Below are 21,274 nucleotides of genomic sequence, written 5' to 3' on the forward strand. Positions count from 1 at the left end.
TGCTTGCAGTTTTAATTACTCTATTTCTACCCCTCTCTCTTTTTGGAGGCTTGTCCAAACACGACAGAGCACCCGAAACTTTGAACTGTCACACAGAGCTGAATACTTTATGGAGACATCAAAATAGAGTGTAATTATTATAGACAGGCACTCGTTTGTTAAATACACATATACGGTTTACACTGTACAATGCAAGAAAGCAAGTTACTCAGCAAAAGATACTTCGATCTGGAAATATATTTATTCTGCTACTGGAATTATAAAGCAGAATACAGAGCACAGCACACATTCACAAAAGAGCCTACACTGAAGGACAATTATAATCCTGTCCCTCCCATTCTCAGCCTTTTTTTTAATTTTTTTTTTAAATTCTTATTCTTTATTCCAGTATTGAACTTAATTGCGCACCTAACCAAGTTAAAAGGCAAGCAAGCCAATAAACTTCCTTATCAACAAGGAAAACAAAATTAAAAGCCAAAACAGACTGCAATGTGAACATGACCATGGTTCAACAAACCAAAGTTTTTTTCTCTATTTAAAGATTATACAAATAATTTTATAAAGCATATTAAAGTGACACTGACATTTAGGGCTGACAACTTCACTAATAACAAAGCTCTATCAACAGTTACGAGTTTGAGTCTGAATCTTTGAGCAATGCCTCGTAGGTCTTTTATCTATAAGTATAGCCGAGCATTGAGACGTAACAAGACCACAGCATCAATCATCACCTGCATTAAGCACAGTAATTCATATTCAAAAGGAAATCTTTGAACATTGGCCAAATGAATACTTCACAATAATAATAATAATAATAATAATAATAACAATAACAACAACAACAAGGGCTCAGTCCACCTCTGAATGCAACTATACAGATGAATGAAGGCATTTACATTGATCCCCGCTTTCTGTCCTATCCACAATACAGAAGTCTGGCCTTAGTTTTGATCCTGTGATCGCTCCTCCTTCCCCTGCAATTTATACTTTAACAAAAACACAGTTCAGAGGGGAGCAGCAGCAGAAGCTTAATAAGCCACTGGCATCAACACTTCTATTTAAGAAGCACATTAGGTAAAAACTGTTTTAACTAGTACAGAGAGGTCTGAACTCAACTTTAAGAAATCTACAACTAAAACAGTACACAAATTGACATTTTTTCTTTGTGTAATAATACAGTGTGACGCTGCAATTACACCAATACATGTTAAAAAGGGAAAAGAACAAAATGGCAACGCTGGACCTTAGCCAGTACACAGGAGACAGCGCATACATGTTAGTACATTTCAGTGTGCAGGTTACTTTAAATTAGTAACAGAGAGGCTTAGAAACTGTCATAATCCTTCTTGTCCTTTTTGCCTTCACCCTCAAAGCTGTCTGTTCCATCACTGTTGTCACGACGACGCTTGCGGCTGTTGCGGATGTTGAAGCGAGGGTTCATCTGCGGAAGAGGGTCCATACCCAAAACTTTATGGATCTGACGGAATGCCAGCAGCCTCAGAGCAAACTGTGGAGAAATTCAGAAAGACCATTGCACAACAATTAGGAGCCAGCAGAGGGCAACTCATCATCTTAATGAAAGGAGGGCAAACTCCACCATGATTTGCACAATTCCCACAGAGCTGACAAATCCCCAAAAACATTTGATGTAATTCCTGACATGTCCTGTTGAAAAGCTGATGATGACAAAAAGATAATTCAATATCATATTAGGCCACTCTGAAAGTACAAAAAGATATTTACATTCACATTTAAAGCTTAATCCAATTGTTTTCAAAGCACTATCATTTCTCCTATTTATACTGATCACCACCTGACACAATTTAAGGTAATCCTTATGTTTTCCTTATGTCTCAATTACCAGCTTGATAGTTTATGTTAAATTAAAGAGCATGTACTTGGGCACTTGAGGTAATGTCCTCTCTCTGTTGCTCTCCCATGGGTGTCAGGGTATCCACTGGTTTCTTTTCACAGGGATCGACCAATCCTGGCCCACCTGTTAAAAACAGTACAGTACGACAACATTAAGTGATGTTTCATTTCATCGTGTTCTCAGTCTAGATCAATACAACAGAGGTGTTTGAGAATTGGAAAGTTTGAATATTCACCAAAATTTCAAATCTACAGATAAAACTGAAATAAACCCCACATTATTTGATCAACACAGAAGTGTTGCTTGATATTTTCATGAAGTTTGATCACAAATTTGGTAAGATAATGCCATATGTACTGTACGCATACAACCTCAAACATTTATTGTCATTGTGTCCTATGTCAAAACTCTTGGCAACATTTCTCCTCCAGAATCTAAACAATTTGTCAATTAATTTCAGTAGCCTCTGACCCTATATTTCAGGTATTTCAAAATTTGCAAAGTCAATTAACTCCTACCATTCCCAGAGTGGTGGGCTTCATTACTAGTTTTGGAAGAGTGAATGCAAATAGTTTAAATATGTGACAAATATTAAAAGTTTTGAGTGCAGTATGGCTAACACTTCTCATCACTCACAACAAAATTTCAGGATCTGACTTGGTATCAATCCCCCTGATTGATACCAAGTCAGATCCTGAAATTCATGATAACCTGGATATCAAAAAATTAAATATTGATAATGTGTTGTGTGTGAATAATTCAGCTTCAGTAATCACTGAGTATAACTGTTCTTACTGTACATCTTTATTTCTATTTTTCACAGTTTTGGTTACAGACTCTTGCCACCTCCAAATACTCGTATTTTGAGGGCAAATCTTCTGCCAAAAAAAGCAAAAGACACAGTAAACGATGTTAAATTTGATTAGGAGCATTTTTTATTTGAATTTTTTTAATAGATATGGCAATAATATAATTAATGTGCATTCGTTTGGCCACAGTAATCGTGTAGTGAAAATCTGATATGGTGACAGCCCTAGTCTAGATCCTAGAACATGTCCAGTGCATTTTCAGATAAACTATTCCAGCAGGCAATGTACATAGGTTTTGCAATGAACTTCAGAGTTAGTCCATGAACACATGCATTAAATTTGGTTATGATAGCAGCAACAAAATGGCAAATCATAATTAAAAGGGCCAAGTTTTGTGCAATCGCCAGGAATAACCTGAGCTAGGCTACTGTCTCCTGGCTACCTTCATATTAAAAAAAACAAAAAAACGACAGGGTATGACGTGTAGGCTTGTGAGCAAAACCAAAATAGAGCCAATTCTGTCTCAGCACAGAATTCTTCAAGAACAATCATTAGAAAAACATTGGGGTTCCAAGTCTGGTTACTGTCATAAAACAGGAACAGTGAGATTACATTAATGCAAGTCTGAATGCCTCTGTTTCATCTCACCCAGTTATTGGTCCATGAACAGAAAACTACATTTATTTGGTCTAAAGGACAGTAAAAGAGCCCACTAAGTAGAACACCAACCGACGCTTAGGAAACTGAAGAAACAATATCTTACCTGGGAGTAAAATCCCGGAGGAAATAGATTCAAAGACACGTCTCAGTGCATCACCTGGGCTGAGGGGGGCAGAGGCGCTACTGATGGCCTTCTCAACTAGCAGCTCCATGGCCTGAACACAATGACAAGTGAAGATGGCTTACATTCCTGGCACACACACACACAGTCTCTGCTTGCATTACAACAATCAAGTGTTAGCTGGAACACAATATGATCACAGTAATTGAATTAAAAAGTGAGCTCATGCAAATACATAGTAATATATTACAGTCACACTTGTTTTGTCTTGGTAGCTACGGGTCAGGTTATATTAAACTGAAATACACAGGACTGTCAATGTGAGGTATGCCAACTTTTGTGTTTAATCCAATCTCAAGCAGTGCAGCATCACCTTACCAGGGTTCTGTTTGTAGTCTGTGAGGGGGTAGATACTTGTGATGGAAAAACAACACAATACTGCACCTACACATGTATAATGTCACTCAAAGTTATCATCATATCTGCCGGCCTGGCTCTACTCTGCATTTTTAGGTGTAAAAACTATGGCTCAAAAAGAAGACCTGGTACCGAGTTCTTGTGGTTGAAATGTACTTTTATTTATTTGGTTAATATGTCTTTAAAAACATTCCTGTAAAAGTTCCTGTTTTCAAAAAGGGCCAAAATGAGGCCAAGCACAGGAACAGTTGCTTCTCAGCTCCTTCCATATAAGAATCTGAAGACTCAGTGGATTTACTTTATTTTTGATGGAGAGGCAACTTAAATACCTGCACAACAACTGGAAAATGTTTTAATTGTGTGTCTGTTTTACTCTGACTGTTCCATAAACTTCACATGCTCAGGGATGTGTAAATTTTACTTTGGACTGCATTATCAACGAGGGGCAGTAACAGTACAAGCTCAAGAATGGATTGATACTGGCTGTCAGTAAGTTGGTTTTTTTTTGTTATTAGATTAATTTAGAGAGACCAATTAACCTCACTTGCATTGCACGTCTTTGGACTGTGGAGTGAGTGACAGTCAAGAAAATGTTTGCACATTAAATCTCATTTTAAAAGAAAAGGTTTGTAACTGTTTCTTGTTTCAGGAAACATGTTTTACTCCAGGATTCCTGACATTATGCATTTGTGCGTGTTGCTGCTCAGTGTTAATTTACTTATTAGACCTGCCTTAAAGATAACGATATCTGAAAAGAAATGGTCAAAATTAATTAGCTTGGCAACTGTGTGTAACTTTAGCCCTTTTAACACAGAGATTCCACAACATCGCTGCAACATAGGCAGGGTTGGAAATTAGCACCTGCAACTGGCCGAATGTGGGTAAATTTATGAAGTGGCGGGTGATTTGGACAGGAGATTCTAAGACAGAGAGCATTCGACCAAGTTATACAATTGACCTGTTGGGGGCAGCAATACGCCTATGCTGCCGCTAGTCTGCTGCAAATGCCATTATCAGTAAAAGACGAAGTAGAGGAAGAAAGCTGGAGAGCATGTGTACAATGGCGGTCAGCGTGAACTGCAAGGTGGCATTACATTGTAAAGCGGGTGGCAGATGTCAGCAAGCCTTCTCAAGAGGAGCACATGGACAACCCTAATGTTAAAAAGGGAGGTTTTATAATGAGAAGTGGAAAAGCACTGACAATGGCGAGTTACGTGACTGGCTAGTTTTCGATGAGACTAGCCTGTCTCGGTGTGTCTGCTTATACCGAGACAGGACGAATAAGGAGCTGCCATGGAGGGAAGTGAGCGAGAAACAGTATCATAAACATTAACATTATGATCTTGTCATTTCAATGTCCTTTTGATCCATTTACTGCAGTCAGATCACAGAGAAATCTCTTTGTTTTGAGTTCATACCGATTTGGTAAGACACATTAATTCAGTCTACGTCTACTTGCTGGTCACAGTTACCATTTATTGATTTGAAAACACCAATTAAGAAACTGCCACTCAGCGGAGACAGATGGACAGGTGCTCCACAGCTGAGAACTGGGCACCTGTCAGCCTTAGGTAGTGCTGGAAGCTGCAGTAATCCAAACGCAGAAATTCATTGAGATGGATGCCGCACGTTTGCGGTTATTTTCGTGAATATTTTCGTCATGTTTGGTCTGAACGCAGCATAATAGCTTTATTGTGGGCACAAAAACTTGACATTGAAGGTTATGAAGGACCATGAAGCGTCAAAATGTAGGTTTGGATAACCATAAGTAAGAAATTTAAATCAACATTTTTCATGTGTTTATAATGTTGATTTTTTTTTTTTGCTAAGACAAATGTTACACAAAAGTACAACTGCGAAATGGTGGCTGTTGGAAGAAAAATTCAATTTCCTACATTTAACATAGTCTCACCCTTATGCCGCCTTTGTTTGTTCACACTGAGACAAGCAGTGCCGGCATGCAGCTGCTCCAGTGTGGCATTTCATTCAGCATGCCAGCGTTGCGGAACCAAAAGAGGCATGACGGTGCCACACAACATTGAGATCTGTGTGGGGTTTAATTTTGTGCTTTCCCCCCAATTTCCACCTGGATCCATCCATCCATCCGAGGACTGTTCATAATCATATGGATGCTGTTATAATGTGTTGTGATTGAGATCCTGACCCACCATGCATCATTGAAAGCGACAAAAAGACGTTTTTTGCTCTAAATTACATCACATAATTGCTATCAGTAAATAGCAGAACCTGTCTGGCTCTCACTCACGGAGAGGGATGCAGTCTTCCACAGGAACGTTCCCTGAAGACTTGGTACGGAGGGCTGATTGTCGCGGTGACTTTTCCTCACTAAATTTGGGGATTTTTGTCTATATAAGTTGCCAGAGACAGCAACTACAACAACACAATAGTGGAAAGTGACAAGGACATGTGAGCGTGTTTTTTGCTCGTCACATAATCACCACATGTCAACAGCAGGAGCTGCCTGGCTAAGGACACACAGGATGACAGACACTTTTCCACGTATTAATTCAGTATTTTTTCCCCGTATACAAGTAGCCAAAGACACTTCCTGCTACCACATTACTGTTGTTTGGTCTTGTAACTTTGCTTTGTGGGTTGAAGTGTGGGACATTTCTCTTTTATTTGATGAGTGAAGGATCTGTTTAGTTGTCAGACTGTGAACGGCATCAGACTGACACACTCCTGTCCCACGCTGCCAGCATTTCCATTCACACAGAGGTCATCTCGTCTCTGTTGCGGCTCTGTTACTTCCTCCGCTGGAATGGGGGGACAGTTTCATTCCACCTCTTTCATACAGACGCTGAGGCGGAATATCAGATTCCTGCCTTGAAAAGGCAGTTTGAATGTTGATTGCCACCCAGCCGTTAACTTGCTACCACCTAAAAGACTTGTGAGGCAATATCTACTCAGATATTCCTTTTTCTCTCAATCCCCATTCTACAAAATATACAGAATAAAAAACAATACAAACATGAAAGCACTTCTTGATGGCACAACTTTGTGCTGTTATTGTGCAGCCTAATGGAATCACATGTAGCTATAATGCAGTATTTGGAAAATTGAAAAGGGAATACAAGGATGCCAGTTCTTTTCTAGAATTTGTTTTTCATATGAGAGCTTCAAATGAACTTATAGTAATAATCAATATATATGAGCATAAACCAGATCCATGTTGTAATAAGTGGCTCCAAACACTGGAATTCACCAAAAAGACACTTACGAAGCTGTAAAGCTAGTGGCCTGCCGGGCAGTGAGGCTGAGGCTAATTTTCCTTCTCCTACTTGTGAGGCAATTTTTGTACAAGCGTGTCTTGTCGTCATATTTACGGCAGAAGTGTTGCTAACTGAAAGCTAAAAACAACAGCAGAGTTGACAATACAGTGCAGCAGCAATGGACAGTGAAGGAGTTATTAAGTCTTTTTTTTAAACATTAAAAGGATGTAAACCTTTTCTCTCAAACCCTCAAAATAAAATATGAAACCGAAAATGAGCATAAAATGTCTCCACTGTATTTTTACATCGCAAATTGTCATTTTCTGCTTGCTTGTGGAATAATGGCATCCTGAACAGAGAATGATATCGCACTCTCTGTGTGTGTGTTGTAATCTGAGCTCCGCTGTTTTAATAACTTAGCTGGTCTTGTGTGCATGTTGGTGTATGTGAGTGATGGAAAAGGATAGTTAATTCACAGGTTGTCAAATACAGTCTTTTCTCATTTTGTCGCATCAGTATTTGATGACCTGTGAATGAGACAACCACCATCTTTCTCCACAATTACCTACTTCAACTTTAAATGTCTCACAGCATGTTTAAATAACACACTTACCCATCCTGGGAAGGACGACCATGTGGGAACTCGCTGACAGAGGTCTCGTAGAATTCGGATGATGATCACACACGATTGAAGTCCATTGGCTCTAGCCTTTTGATGCAATAAAATTAGGTTTATGGAGTGACCAAAAGTGACAAGAGATGGACCAAACAAGTGAATCAGTTCTGTCATAGAGGTCCAAACACTACTGTGCATAATGGAAGCTTGAATATGGTTTGAGGTGTGTATGAGCCATAAAAGTTTGCAATCAGCTGCCATTCCCAGTAGTCTTGTGCCTCACAGTTAGTAAGGGAGTTCAAAGTTTGCAAGATGCACAAGAAATGAGGACTTTTCTTGCCATCTTCTAAACCCTGACCCCAGGTTTATCCAGGTATCTCACAAACAGGTACTTAAAGTACAAGAGTACACCTGAGAGAAGAGTATAGGGACTGAAAGAGCCAAGGAAATCTGCTTTACTTTGCCTGTGCTTTTGCTCAGGTGGCAGAATCACAGGAAACTACTCAGATATTCCTTTTTCTCTCAATCCCCATTCTAAAAAATATATAGAATAAAAACAATACAAACATGAAAGCACTTCTTGATGGCACAACTTTGTGCTGTTATTGTGCAGCCTTATGGAATCACATGTAGCTATAATGCAGTATTTGGAAAAAATTGAAAAGGGAATACAAGGATGCCAGTTCTTTTCTAGAATTAGTTTTTCATATGAGAGCTTCAAATGAACTTACAGTAATAATCAATACATATGAGCATAAACCAGATCCTTGTTGTAATAAGTGGCATCCTTGAATATATTTTCTTCAAATAGTAAAAGGTTTTCCTCATTGTTATAAAATGAAAACTAAATGTGTAAAACACAAATAAATGAATAAACAAATAAATAAATAACGCATCTCATAAGGCTACAATAAGAAAGTAAAATGATGTTCCGAACCTGGAACCACTTAGCGTGGCGCAGAGCAGCCAGAGCGTCAAGGCATTTTTGCCTGTCCAAGACGTCCGCTGGGTCTTTCACCATACCCGAAGTTACATCTAAAAATGGATTTGAAGTGTCAAAATGGTGATGAGGAATGGGTGTTTGACCAGGTCAGCGAGGCTGGCAAAGAACAAACACATTGCCACACATACCAATGTTGTTTTCTGAAACAACCTACAGTTGGTTGCTTATTTAAAGATTTCAAAAAAGGTTATGGATATAAAAAAAAAAACTGACTACACAAACCAACACACTGTCAACCTAAGAGGATAGATGCAGATTGACGGTGTACAATATGATTAGTCATTATGTTTTATATGGGGGTATGAATTTACCTTTCTCAACATTGCAGAAAAATAGCCTGATCTGTTCAAGCTAAATTACATGGGTTTAGGTCACATGTCTTGAAGCCAATACCATTTTATCAGGTTAATTCTTGTAGTAAAGCTTATTATTACCTTTGTAAGTACCACAGCAATTTGAGCTTTAGCAGATTTTCTTTGCTCAAGCATTGGCACAGAGGAGGGTTTCCATGGATAATGATTACTAGTATGCACTTAGTGCAAAGAAAAAGAAAAGGCAAATGGCTAAGAGGGAGTGACCTGATAAAAAGTGGCATGGCAATAGTAGGTGTGGCAAAGTTTTTGGGATGTGAGAAAACCTTGGTCAAAAATCCTTCCGAAGCTGTTGGGCCCTACTAAACCTCTCATAGGACACAATGTACTGGATTGTTTTTATTTTTTCAAAGAAATAAAGGGCTCTTTGTGCTGGACTTATGAATATTACTAAGAATATAAAGAAGAAGGAAGCAATGGGTGCTGAAGAGGAGAAAAAAAAACATGAGAACTACCAGCCAACAAAAGGGGTTAGGATATCACTGCATGCATACCTAACATCAGTTAAGACCCTAACAGTCATTGTAAACCAAAGGCTGAACTCAGGTCCAACCAAAGATTCCTCAGTCAGAGCCCTCTTACCCTCTTCACGTTTAACAATACTCCCCTAAGAATAAATTGAAATAATTAGATTTCAAAGCAATATTGTTCATGGTTTACTGTAGCTTCATATTTTGATTCTCAATTCAAAAGATAAAATGGTTCGTCTTTAAATTATTTGTTCTCATCTTTCCATTGTTGGTAAAAACAACAAAACTTTCATTTTTGCTGAACCAGTCTAAAATCATCTCCTACTGAGCCCAATTTTGAGTCTTATGTGTGTGTAAAAGAAACATGTCAATCAACTCAGGGGAGCACTTCAGAACAGGGGACCTCAGCAAGGTGAACTGTTCACCAGTACACAAAAGGAAGATTTGTTTCCTGTGGGAAAATAATATCCTATGCCAAATCTTGATTTGAGAAAGGGATGGAAAATTTAAAAATGTCTTTGTACAATTCTTTCCAAATTAAATTTTAGGAGCAGTTATGCCTCCTGTTGAGTATTTGTTCATCTTCTGCAGGAATTCTCATTTTTGTCTGCTTATCTCAAAATTTGGAGAAAAGATACCGTAAATGCTTGTCTCCCATCCAATAGCGGACAGTAAAATGGAAACAGAATCCCTTGAAACACAGGAAACAAAATAGAATCTCACCTGGGAAAAACTATAGACTTAACACAATGCAAACACTGATCATGCTTTGTTTAAAGGATAAAGATAGCCTTTGAGAGGTAGGAGTTACAGAGCAAAAGGCCAAAGAGCATTACTGCTGGCACTTGCCTCTTTCATCTTTTTAAAATTTGACACTGAAAATGATTTGCCTCACATATATGGGAAAAAATAAAGTTGGGGGTCTCTCTTTGGCTCCCTCCTTAGACAATTGAAAGCAAATTATCTAAATCTAATTTGTCATTGAAAAAAGCCTGTTTAAACAAAAATTACATTTTGCAGGTCACATACTGTGCACAACAAATCCTGATGGAGACCACAACTAAAGTTATTAAATCCAATGAGCTTGCACTTCCTTTGTTGCCCTGTCATTTCTGAAATTCAAATGCATCACAGATGAAGAGAAAGTTGCCACAATGACTGAATTAAAAGCCAAACAAAATCTTTGTGGAGTGCCAGCAGGACAGTGCTCTTCAAGGTATCAACCAACATACTGAAACTGATTTCTTAGAGAGACAGCAGAAAGACAAAAGAAGAGGAGCAATGGGAAAGGCTGTGATGGGTTTCCCAACCTCCATCCTGGCCATTTTCCTCTCTGATGACAGGTGAGGTCAGTGTGATTATGACTTGCATCTTTGGATCTGTGCAGGATGTCAGAATGATGGCAGCTTTCTGGATAGATCCCTTGACCTCATATTTTTCTGCTGTTACCATCTGGAAGAAATGGCGTACATGCAAATGCAAACGTTATTTTAAAATCCATTGTATTTACACAACTAGTCTAAAGTCACTTCTCAAAGTAAAACAATGGGAACATACCCAGTAGTTGTCATCTACACTCTGTGTTCACTTTCATAGGTACAGCTTTTAGTTCATGTGAGACTTAACAGTTCATTCCGCCTGGCTGGGAGAAGCCATGCTATTACTATTAAACTCTTAACCAGACAAGATCCAAAAGGTAAACATAGCAGATAGTGCTGCACAAATTTTAGCTTCATTGGAGGACATCAACTAAATGAAACTTCTGGGCAGACCAGGCACTTCAAGTTTTATCCAGCTATCTTGTATAAACCAGAAGGGCTGCAGCTTTAAGTTGTTAAATGAGGTCACAACTTTGTCTTGACAGCTGCTGTCAGGCTAACTGGTTAAAAAAAAAAGCAAAGTACCTATTAAAGTAAACACTAAAGAAATTAATTATGGTGTGATATATGTAAAGATTGTACTGTTAGTTGTTTGGGAAGGTGCTCCACAATGCGGGTGAGGAGGCGCTTGGTGGGCTTATCAGAGCACAGCAAGACAAGGTTCACATTCTTGTCCCCACGAAGAAGCAAGCCTTTGGCCAGGACTCCAACCCTCATCACTCCCTTCAGGGCTCTGCATAGTTACACAAGGAAGATTGGGGGGAAAATATTGAAGAACAAAAGCAATAATTAAAATGTAATCTTTCTGAAAATTGAAATACAACCAAATACAAAATTTCATTGACTTGTTGTGAAATAATTACTGAATATCACTACCTCCAATGGAAAGATAATTAGACTCGTATGAACAAATTTAATCAATTTTTGCTGTAGTTTTTGGACAGTCAAATTGAAATGTACTCACATTGTTTTGTTAGGAGGAAAGAAGAAATGAGCTGAGCAAGACAACCTGTCACTCACCTCTGCCGTTAGCTACATTTCTACAACTTAAAAAGGCCAAATGTAAAACATTTAGATGTCAGAAAACAACTAACTGCAATGCAAAGATATAGTGTAGTAAAGAAGTCCTGAGCAGAGAGTGATGTAATAGTCCCTGTCTGTTGTTGTTGTTGTGTTGTTCTGTTGTTCTGAAGCTTTTCTGGTTTTTGTATTGGATAGCCGGTGTGGTTGCACGTGCATGTGAGCCCCCTGCTATCTGAACACTTGGACCAACGCTCTCTCACAGAGACACAGACAGACACACACCTCATCTCCATGCTTTTATGACTCCATCATACACAGTTTCAGCATGTGCAATCAAACAGTCCTTCAGTTCATGTGTGTTTACGTTGGTTGTTGGCCGAGCTCAAGCAATAGTACACTTTGAACTGATGCTCATGCAGTTCAAGTTCTAGCCTGGGGCAGATGTACAATAATGCCACTTCAGTATCGGATATCCAATAGTCAAATAGTCTGACCACTTACTTCTCCAAATGGAGTTTGGATTATTGCTTTAAATAAAGAGTCAGCTGTTTTGCTCAAAATGATCTTGGTGTATAACCTGATGGTAGATTGCTATGAGATCCTGCTGCAGTGTTGGAAGTTGTAAAACATTAATTGAGGCATCTTGTGTACTCTGCAGTCCATCTACCAATTTAGAGACTGTAGATGCAACACAAATAACTGCTGGCATATGATGGCTGCTGTTATTTAACTGACAGCAGTACAAAAAAAGGAACTCAGATTGTACAAATTCTGAATGTAATGTAATTTTGGTAAGATTCAGGTATTCATGTCTATCCAGTTGTGGCAGTAATGGATTGCTTCTGGGACTGAGTTTTGCAGGTATTGGGCAGATATGCCAGCATATATGGACCTGTGCAGGACTGTTTTAGAATACAACATTTGCATGAGGACAAAATAATATTTCTATGCAAAGGAAGAACAGCCATTCTAGCTTTCCAGTATTCAAGCAGTCTAACAGGTACTAACAGCCCAGATATCACACCTGTCTTTAGCAGGTTCTTTCTTCTCTTTGTCCTCTTCTTTGACCTTGTCCTGGTCTGTAATGATGTCTGAGACCAGTTTGAGGGCACGTTCTGTGATTGAGACGATTTTCTGGATAGACTGGAGTTCATCTTCTGATGGGTAGATGGCTGCATGCTTGGTCATGACATAGCGGTCATCTGAAGAATCTGGCCGACGTGGGGGCTGAAAAAAAACAGAGAGAGTGTGTTTAACGGTCATTTTAGCTTAAATGTCATGTTTGGAGATTTCTGAAAGAAGATTGCATCATTAACAACCAAAAGACTCTTCAATGATAAAGTACATCTAAAGTAAAGCTTTAAAACAAAAAAAAAACAGACAAAACAGGCACCGTACATTACTGATTTACAATTTTAGTTTCAATAATTAGTTACTCTACAATTATTAAGACTTAAATACATTTAAAATTAACTTTTGTATTTAGACAAAGACTGACATCAGACATTACAGGCTGCCTTTCAATGTCCTTGTCTCCCTTTAGATTTGCTTTAGTTTGTTTTCTTGGTGAATATGTGGAAAAAGTGTTTAGTTGTATTAATTTTGTTCAATCAGTGGCCTGTAATCACAATAGGCGTCACATGCATTATGTTTCTCAAAATGCTGCTTGTTTGATTGTGATAAAGGAAAACAAAGCCTTAATGCAGAAATCTTGTCCTCTGCACACAGTAAAACTCAACTCAGTGGAATAAATGTGAAGATGGGGTAAGAAAAAAACAAAACAAAAGAGGCTACCCTTCCTTGAGCAAAAAACAAACAAAAAACAAGAGCACCACCTATCCCCTTGTTGTGAATGTACAGTCGTGGTCAAACGTTTACATACACTTGTAAAGAACATGTATATCATGACAGTTTTCAGTTCCAATGATTTCTACAGCTCTCATTTTTCTGTGATGGAATGAGAGGAACACAAACTACTTTGTCGTCACAAAAAACATTCATGAAGTTTGCTTCAAATATGAATTTATTATAGGTCCTCTGAAAATGTGACCAAATCTGATGGGTCAAAAATATACATACAGTAATCCTAATAGTTGGTTAAATGTCCCTTGGCCATTTTCACCTCAATTAGGTGTTTGAGATAGCATCCACAAGCTTCTGGCAGGCCTCTGACTGAATTTCTAACTACTCCTCTTGACAGAATCAGTGAAGTTCAACTAAATTTGTTGGCTTCCTGGCACGGACTTGTTTCTTCAGCACAGTCCACATTTTCTCGATGGGGTTCAAGTCAGGACTTGGGAAGACCATTCCAGAACCTCAATCCTAGCCTGATTTAGGCATTCTTTACCACTTTTGATGTGTGTTTGGGATCACTGTCCTATTGGAACCCCCAACTGCACCCAAGACCCAATCTTTTGGCTGATGATTTTAGTTTTTCCTCGCAGAATTTGGAGATAATCCTCCTTCTGCATTATTCCATGCTGCCACGTGCCATGCACTTTATACTTACAGTTGTTTGTACAGTTGATCTTGGGACCTGTAACTGCTTTGAAATGGCTCCAAGTGACTTTCCTGACTTGTTCAAATTAATAATGCGTTCTTTCAGATCAATGCTGAGCTCCTTAGACTTTTTGATTGTAGTATTTGTGGCTGAGTCTAGTTGGTGTATCAAACACGCCCTATTAAAATGGGACTAGAAAAGTCATCAGCTGTTATCAATCAGAATCACTCAGAAGTTAAGAGGCCATGCTACAAAGAAAAATTTGATTCACGCAACTTTCTACATCACCAAAATTGGTCATTCAATTTGTTGTATATATATTTTGGACCCAGCAGATTTGGTCACATTTTCAGAAGATCTATAATAGATTCTGATTTGAAGCAAGCTTCAGGAATGTTTTTGTGACAAAGTAGTATGTGTTCCATTTATTCCATCACAGAAGCATTGGAACTCAAGACTGCCATGATATACATTTCCTTTACAAGTGTATGTAAACTTCTGACAAAGACTGTAGATGGTTTCAACCAAGTTCTGGTCAGGAAGAATGGTTAATGTCAACAACCAGATAGTATGATGACTGTTAATAGTTGGTGATGGAGTTGCTAATGGCTGTGCCCAGGTGACACGACAAGCTAATATTTTACTATGCACAATCAAAAAGCCCTACCACAGGTCCCTGAGGCTGGAGGCCAGGCATGCCAGGCCGGACTCCAAGTAGACCAGGAGGCCCCTGTGGATACCCTCCGTCTGGCATACGACGTCGATCGTCCCAGTGGTGCTGCTCTTCCTCCATACGTCTCCAGTACATGTCTTCTTCATAACGCCTGAAAATATAAAACCACAGCTAGTCTTCCCTCCGAGTCTAAAACTGTACAAACTGATTTTAAATGTCTAGTTAGCAGGTGGTTGACAAATTAAAAGACCAACCAACATGAAGTGTTGCTGCAAGTTTTTGTTTCACCATGAGCATGACAAATAGCTTTAGTGCTCCGGTTTGAGTTTGTAGAACTCTACAGGAGGAATGAACACCATTCTTTTAAAAGATATTCCCTCAATGGGTTTGTCTGTAAAGACCCTCTGTCATCCAAGTTCTGGTATACAAGAAGTGCTTAGTCAAAAATTAGTGATTGGACTTGCTTAGCTCAGATTTAATGTCGGAGAGTCCCAGGCGTTTACACCTATGGCACTTTTGGCTGCTTTCTACAGTTTTGTTCTTTAATGTTTATTAATGTTATAAAATGTTAATGTTTTAATGTTTTTGAAGTTGTTCTTACCTTTAACACATGCTCCTGAGGCAGTATTTTTCAATAGCCCAAGATTGGTGTAGATGCACATATATTATTTATATACTGTTTCTTTCCTCCTTAAGGACCATTGATAAGAAAACACCATAACAGACCTCATTTCCATTCTCCAGCGCTCCTCCTCCTCTCTTCTTCTCCAGTACTCCTCTTTCTGCATCTGCTTCCTCATCTTCTCTTCCTGTATCTTTCTGGCTCGGATGCTGGGTTTCACCTCCACCTGCAGATCTGGGTTCACCTTTTTCTACAAAAAAAAAAAAATAAAAAAAATAAAGACATGCAAAAACACAATTTCACATACAGGAAAATATGGAAATATGAAAACTGTCTGACAGGGTTCTCAACCTGCCGGCCCCCATTTAAATAAGTTATTTATTAGCAAAAAAGATTTGCACTGTTAAAAAATTATTTGCATGCAGATGTTTGCATTTCTTTTTGTTAACTATGAAGAAAATATGAGTAGAAGCGCTGCCAGGTGTCTGACAAGATATAAAGTAAAAATGTATTTAATTTGTTAGTTCAGTGCAGGGTTTTAATATGTAATTTAAGAGTAGGGAAAACAGAATTTGCAACTGTTAAAAACTTAAATAAAAATGCATACAAACTACTGTCTGCATTTTGTATTATTATGTTAATAATAGAAATAAAAAACTAAATTATCTGAAATATTCCGCTTTCTTATAAACACTGAAGCGGCCCCTTACGAGATGACAAAACCAGCAGTGTCCCCAAGCTCATTTGAGTTTGAGACCCCTGATCTATGACTTCAAAAGGATTATTCACTACTCAAATGTGCGCTTTAAGAGCAAATATGCATCACTCTCAGAACTTAATTGCCTTCTCTGAGACACCTGATAAACACACTAACGTGTATAAATTCTGTGGAGTGGTGCAAGACGTGTCAGCTACAGACCTTGTATTGCAGGCGATGCCTCCGACCTTTCAGATGCATTTCCTTTGCATTTGGATCATTGAAACTACATTCACATAGCTTGCAATGGAAGCGGATGACTTTTCCTTCATCGTTTCGGACCTACGAAAGAGTTCCAATTATTAGACTCAAGATTTAAAGGTATTTCTGCCAAGTAAGTGTAGCTTGGCACCAGCCTTTACACGGGTATGTCAAAACTTACTTCCTCAACGTAGTCATGCCCGACAGGCTGGACGTCACTCTGCAGTGCAGCCAGGGCTGATGTGGACAGAGAGTCGGAAATGTCAGTCTTGGGGTCGTGAATACCTGAAGAGGGCATTGTAGGTTTAGAAGCCTCCACTTTGGTGTCTGCTCTGGCCTCGTCCATCTTCACTGTGGTCTGTAATTTATTTCCCCCTGCAAATATTCAGTATTGATATTTAGATATTTTTGACAACACTACTTACATGTTAAGACAAAGTGAGAACAAAAAATTCCTTACACCTTATATTGTCTGACACACTTAAACAGTCACACAATCACAAGGCTGATTTTCCGAGAAATGGAATCATCTTTCAACATTTTACAACTTCTAATAAGGGATTTTTACCTTTGCAAAACTTGAAATTTCATGAAAAAGATTGAGTAAGAAAGTAGGTCCAACCTCACAAGACGCTAGACGCTGCACCCACAACATATTCTTACTAACCAACAAAATTGATTTTGGGGGCGTTGACTTTCTTCCCAGCTGACACAGAGTTGGCAGCAGAGAGGCTGTTGGCCAATGGGTTCTTCACACCTGTCACACCACTGCTGACTATGTTGACAGGTTTCAGGTAGGGGGGGCTGGAGCTGTTGGCAGGGGAGGTGGACGAGGCAGCCATACACAGAGAACTGGTGGCACTGGAACTGCTCAGGTTAGCTGTGGTGGTCTTGCTTGGGGCAGCTGTGGTGGAGGATAATGTCTGAGTGACCATGCTGGGCTCAGTAGAGGGAATGGGCTTACCAAGTTTGGTATGAAGCTTCACAACCTGGAGAAGAGAATTCAGAGGAGAGAAAGAATATTTTCAGCAGGTCTGACATTTCTATTTAAAGACGCCTACAGACTGAGACTTCAGCAATCTCAAAAGTTTATTGTACGACATGGATCTAATCAACTTGGGCAAGACATCTAGTTTGTAGATTGTACAATGATAAAAACTACTGAATCGTAGGCTACAACACAAGTCAAGAATAAAACATCATCAGCGTGCATGCATCATTCATCTGCTATAGCAGTAATCAATTAAACTAATGCTGCATTCCAATTGTTTGTTTGGTAAACGTAGGTCCTAGCACTAGTCAGGATCCTGTCTTCATGATGTTACAGGAAAAAGAGTGTATTGATGGTGCATGGATGGATGGAAACTATGCCACTAAAAAACATTTTGGCAACAATTACATCAAATTATGAAAATGATTAAAAACTTAAACTCTCAATTTGGGATATCAGTCAATAGAATGGAAAATCAAGGGCCATTTTGTCTTGCTACCATTACAAGGGTTAAAATTATATTTAGCCACCAACTGAGGGTATATAATGTTATGTCCTACTCTTATCCATACCTTCTGGTGCTTGGCTCCACGGATATGGGCAGCATAGGCATCAGCGCCAGTGCAGGAAACGTCGCAAAGTTCACAGCGGAGCTGGTTCTGAGCATTGCGGGCCAATACCCCTCCACCACTTCCACTGCTGCTGTTGCTCTGGGAAACCTTCAGCGCCGCTTCCTTCTTCTTGTGCTTCTGGCCTTCAAGATGCTCCTTGTAAGTCTTATGCATTCAATGTTTGGCGGAAGACAGAGCCATTAGAAACACCGGATGACAAGCATTTGTTTGGGACACTAAAAGTCATATAGAGTAACTAAATCATTAGACTACACATCTTTAAAAAAAAAAAAAAAAAAAAAAAAATCAGTCTATACTTATCCAAGTCTTTCTCTTCTCAACTATGCTGAGCAAAATAAAAAGGTATGATTAACCCATATCTGATATATTGAACTCACCTGCGGGCCAGCACAGCTGATCTTACAGACATCACAATAGTGGATCTGAGGGGGTTTGGGCGGCTGCTTGGGTCGAAGCTGCTTACTCTGAAAGGGGGGTTTCTTGGTGAAAGTGTTTCCGGTCCATGCTGCTGTCGCTGCTACAGCTGCCACTGCCTGCTTCTGTTGTTGCTGCTGCTGCTGCTGCTGGTAGTAGCTGGAGGCAGCTGAGTAAACTGCTGCCTCATAGCCAGAGTACGAGGTTCCTGGAAAAGTATAATGCAAGGCTTACTTATAACCTACTCCCTGCTCTTCTATCGCATAGCCATTTGAAAAGATTTTGTAGACAAGACTAGGTCAAAACGTAGTATATGGCTGGACCGTGTCTAGTCAAGATTTGAAAATGTGGCCTATTTGTTACCGGGGTAGTCAGTGGTAGAGTTTACGATGTGAATTCCTGGATGTGAAATGCTCGTGCAAAGAAACGGCAGAATATTACTTTGAGTGTGCGGTAATTTAGGAATGTGTTGAGTAGTTATTACATTCACACACACACAAAAAAAGACATATATATATATATATATATATATATATATATATATATATATATATATATATATATATATATATATATATATATATATATATATATATATATACATATATATACATATATATACATATATATACATATATATCAGAATATCATTTTAAATTTGTTTTTTTAGATTTACTTTTTTCAAAAGGTTTATTTATGATCCAATTCCTAATTGTGTAGTAATAATCTTTTTAAATTGTATATTTATTTTTAATTTCTATTTGGACTTTTAATTTTAACTATGACCAAAAATATCCTCCATACATAGGATGCTGTGAGTTCTCTGAAAGTATAACTGAATTTCTCAAAAACCATTTCTGACAAAATGTATGAACGCACCTATATTTAGCTAAACAATCAGTGGACTAATGGTAACTCTTAATCATTAACCCATGTTTGTATAGTTAATTCCGCAACACACCTGACGTGGATGAGGAAACAAGACATGAACTCCGAGCTTCGCAGTCTTTTCCACCTGTACGTGAGTCTATAGATGAAGCCTTTCTAAAACTTTGGTCTGTGACGGGTCCGTGCTGGGACCTCAAAGGATCCGTGACTAGAATGAAATCCCCTGCAATGACGTAGTGAACGCAGGGCTGAATCGTAACGCCCCCTTCCATGTGTGGAAACCAGTTTCAATGGTTTATCCATCCACCAGGCGGAGAAGCGATGATGGAAGCTGAAGCATTACTTCAACGTGAAATTGGCTGTTCTTACTGTATCATGGGCATACAGTATTTGACACGTGTGAGTGTGATTCCCACACAGAGCATATTTAATCATTGTTAGGCTACCATATGATGGGGTCATCAATATTATGCCTCAGCTTTTTGTTTTTCAACAGTACTGCATGAAAGTGAAAGTAATATGGCTGGGGCATTAATGATTTAACAGGAAGGAGGAGGCTACGTGTGCAGCACTTGTCTGAGCAGCTGACTGCAGTGGTACTGGGACCATCTATTATAGTGTAAGAGCAGTTTTCTTGTTTGTTATTGCAGTTACATTAATGCAATTTCTCATGCTGTTAGATAACTGTTAGACCACGCCATCAAGAGTAGAAATCCGAGCGCAAACGTTTTTTTTGCCACAGTGAAAATGTTATTTTACAAAGGCTAAACGCCAACAAATATGGATTGAAGCTGAATATTTGGTTAAGTAAAAACATGTTGTGGACTTTGGAAAACTTGCAATCCTACGCAAAACAATACAAAGACAAAAACATTTGCTCATTTTTTCTGTATTTCCGCAAATGTGGAAGGCACATTAGAGCAATTTTTGGTGAAGCAATGATGATATCTAGTCCCTGTTGAGTCCGCCTTGAATGCTCCAGAGATCGTGGCATTTCATGTGAACTTCATGTGAAGTGACTTCATAGTGTTAAAAATTCCAAAAGCTGAAATTTATTGAAAAAAATACAGATGTAAATCATATCCAAAATCCACAACATGCTTTCACCTAACGAAATATTCTGATTCAATATGTGTTTAATCACAATAACAATATTTTCACTATGGCAAAACAAAGTTTTCTCTCGGATTTCCGCACGCACCTGACCGCGTGGTCCAACAGTAACCGAACAGCAGGAGAAATTACATTTATATAACTACAACAACAAACAAGAAAAAATTCTTTTTCGATTCTTAAACTATAATAGTTTGTCCTGTTAAATCATTAATTCCCCAGCCATATCATGCAGTACTGTTAAAAAACAAAAAGCTGAAGCATAATATTGATGACCTCATGATATGGTAGATAATCTTTAAATATGCTCGGGCCATGATCATACTTGTATTTGAGGTATTTGGTTTGAATATTTAACTGGGTGTGGGTGGTTACAAGATGCATGAACTATTAAATTCAGGTGACTGATTTTCAGCAGAAATCATTGTCATTGTGCTGTATAATTTTTCTGATATTTATCTCAGAAATTCATCCTGCAGTAGAGGATGATAAAAGAGATGCAATCAGT

General features: G+C 38.7%; 1 protein-coding gene across 1 annotated transcript in view; it reads right to left on the reverse strand.

The window, feature by feature from the left end:
- Nucleotides 1–222: 222 nt before the first annotated feature.
- Nucleotides 223–21,274, reverse strand: part of zfr (zinc finger RNA binding protein) — a 41,865-nt gene continuing 20,813 nt past the window's right edge. The window contains exons 6-20 of the mRNA XM_073465676.1: nt 18,729–18,973; nt 18,292–18,495; nt 17,396–17,717; nt 16,910–17,103; nt 16,690–16,809; nt 15,875–16,020; nt 15,143–15,299; nt 13,000–13,202; nt 11,535–11,685; nt 10,884–11,025; nt 8,667–8,764; nt 7,727–7,822; nt 3,446–3,557; nt 1,899–1,996; nt 223–1,507 (exon numbers count right to left, since the gene is read on the reverse strand). Coding sequence (XP_073321777.1) covers nt 1,325–1,507; nt 1,899–1,996; nt 3,446–3,557; nt 7,727–7,822; nt 8,667–8,764; nt 10,884–11,025; nt 11,535–11,685; nt 13,000–13,202; nt 15,143–15,299; nt 15,875–16,020; nt 16,690–16,809; nt 16,910–17,103; nt 17,396–17,717; nt 18,292–18,495; nt 18,729–18,973 — 2,471 coding nt within the window. The 3' untranslated portion in view covers nt 223–1,324. The remainder of the gene's footprint in view (nt 1,508–1,898; nt 1,997–3,445; nt 3,558–7,726; nt 7,823–8,666; nt 8,765–10,883; nt 11,026–11,534; nt 11,686–12,999; nt 13,203–15,142; nt 15,300–15,874; nt 16,021–16,689; nt 16,810–16,909; nt 17,104–17,395; nt 17,718–18,291; nt 18,496–18,728; nt 18,974–21,274) is intronic.

This window comes from Pagrus major, chromosome 5 (assembly GCF_040436345.1).
Source record: "Pagrus major chromosome 5, Pma_NU_1.0".
NCBI classification, from domain to species: Eukaryota; Metazoa; Chordata; class Actinopteri; order Spariformes; family Sparidae; genus Pagrus; species Pagrus major.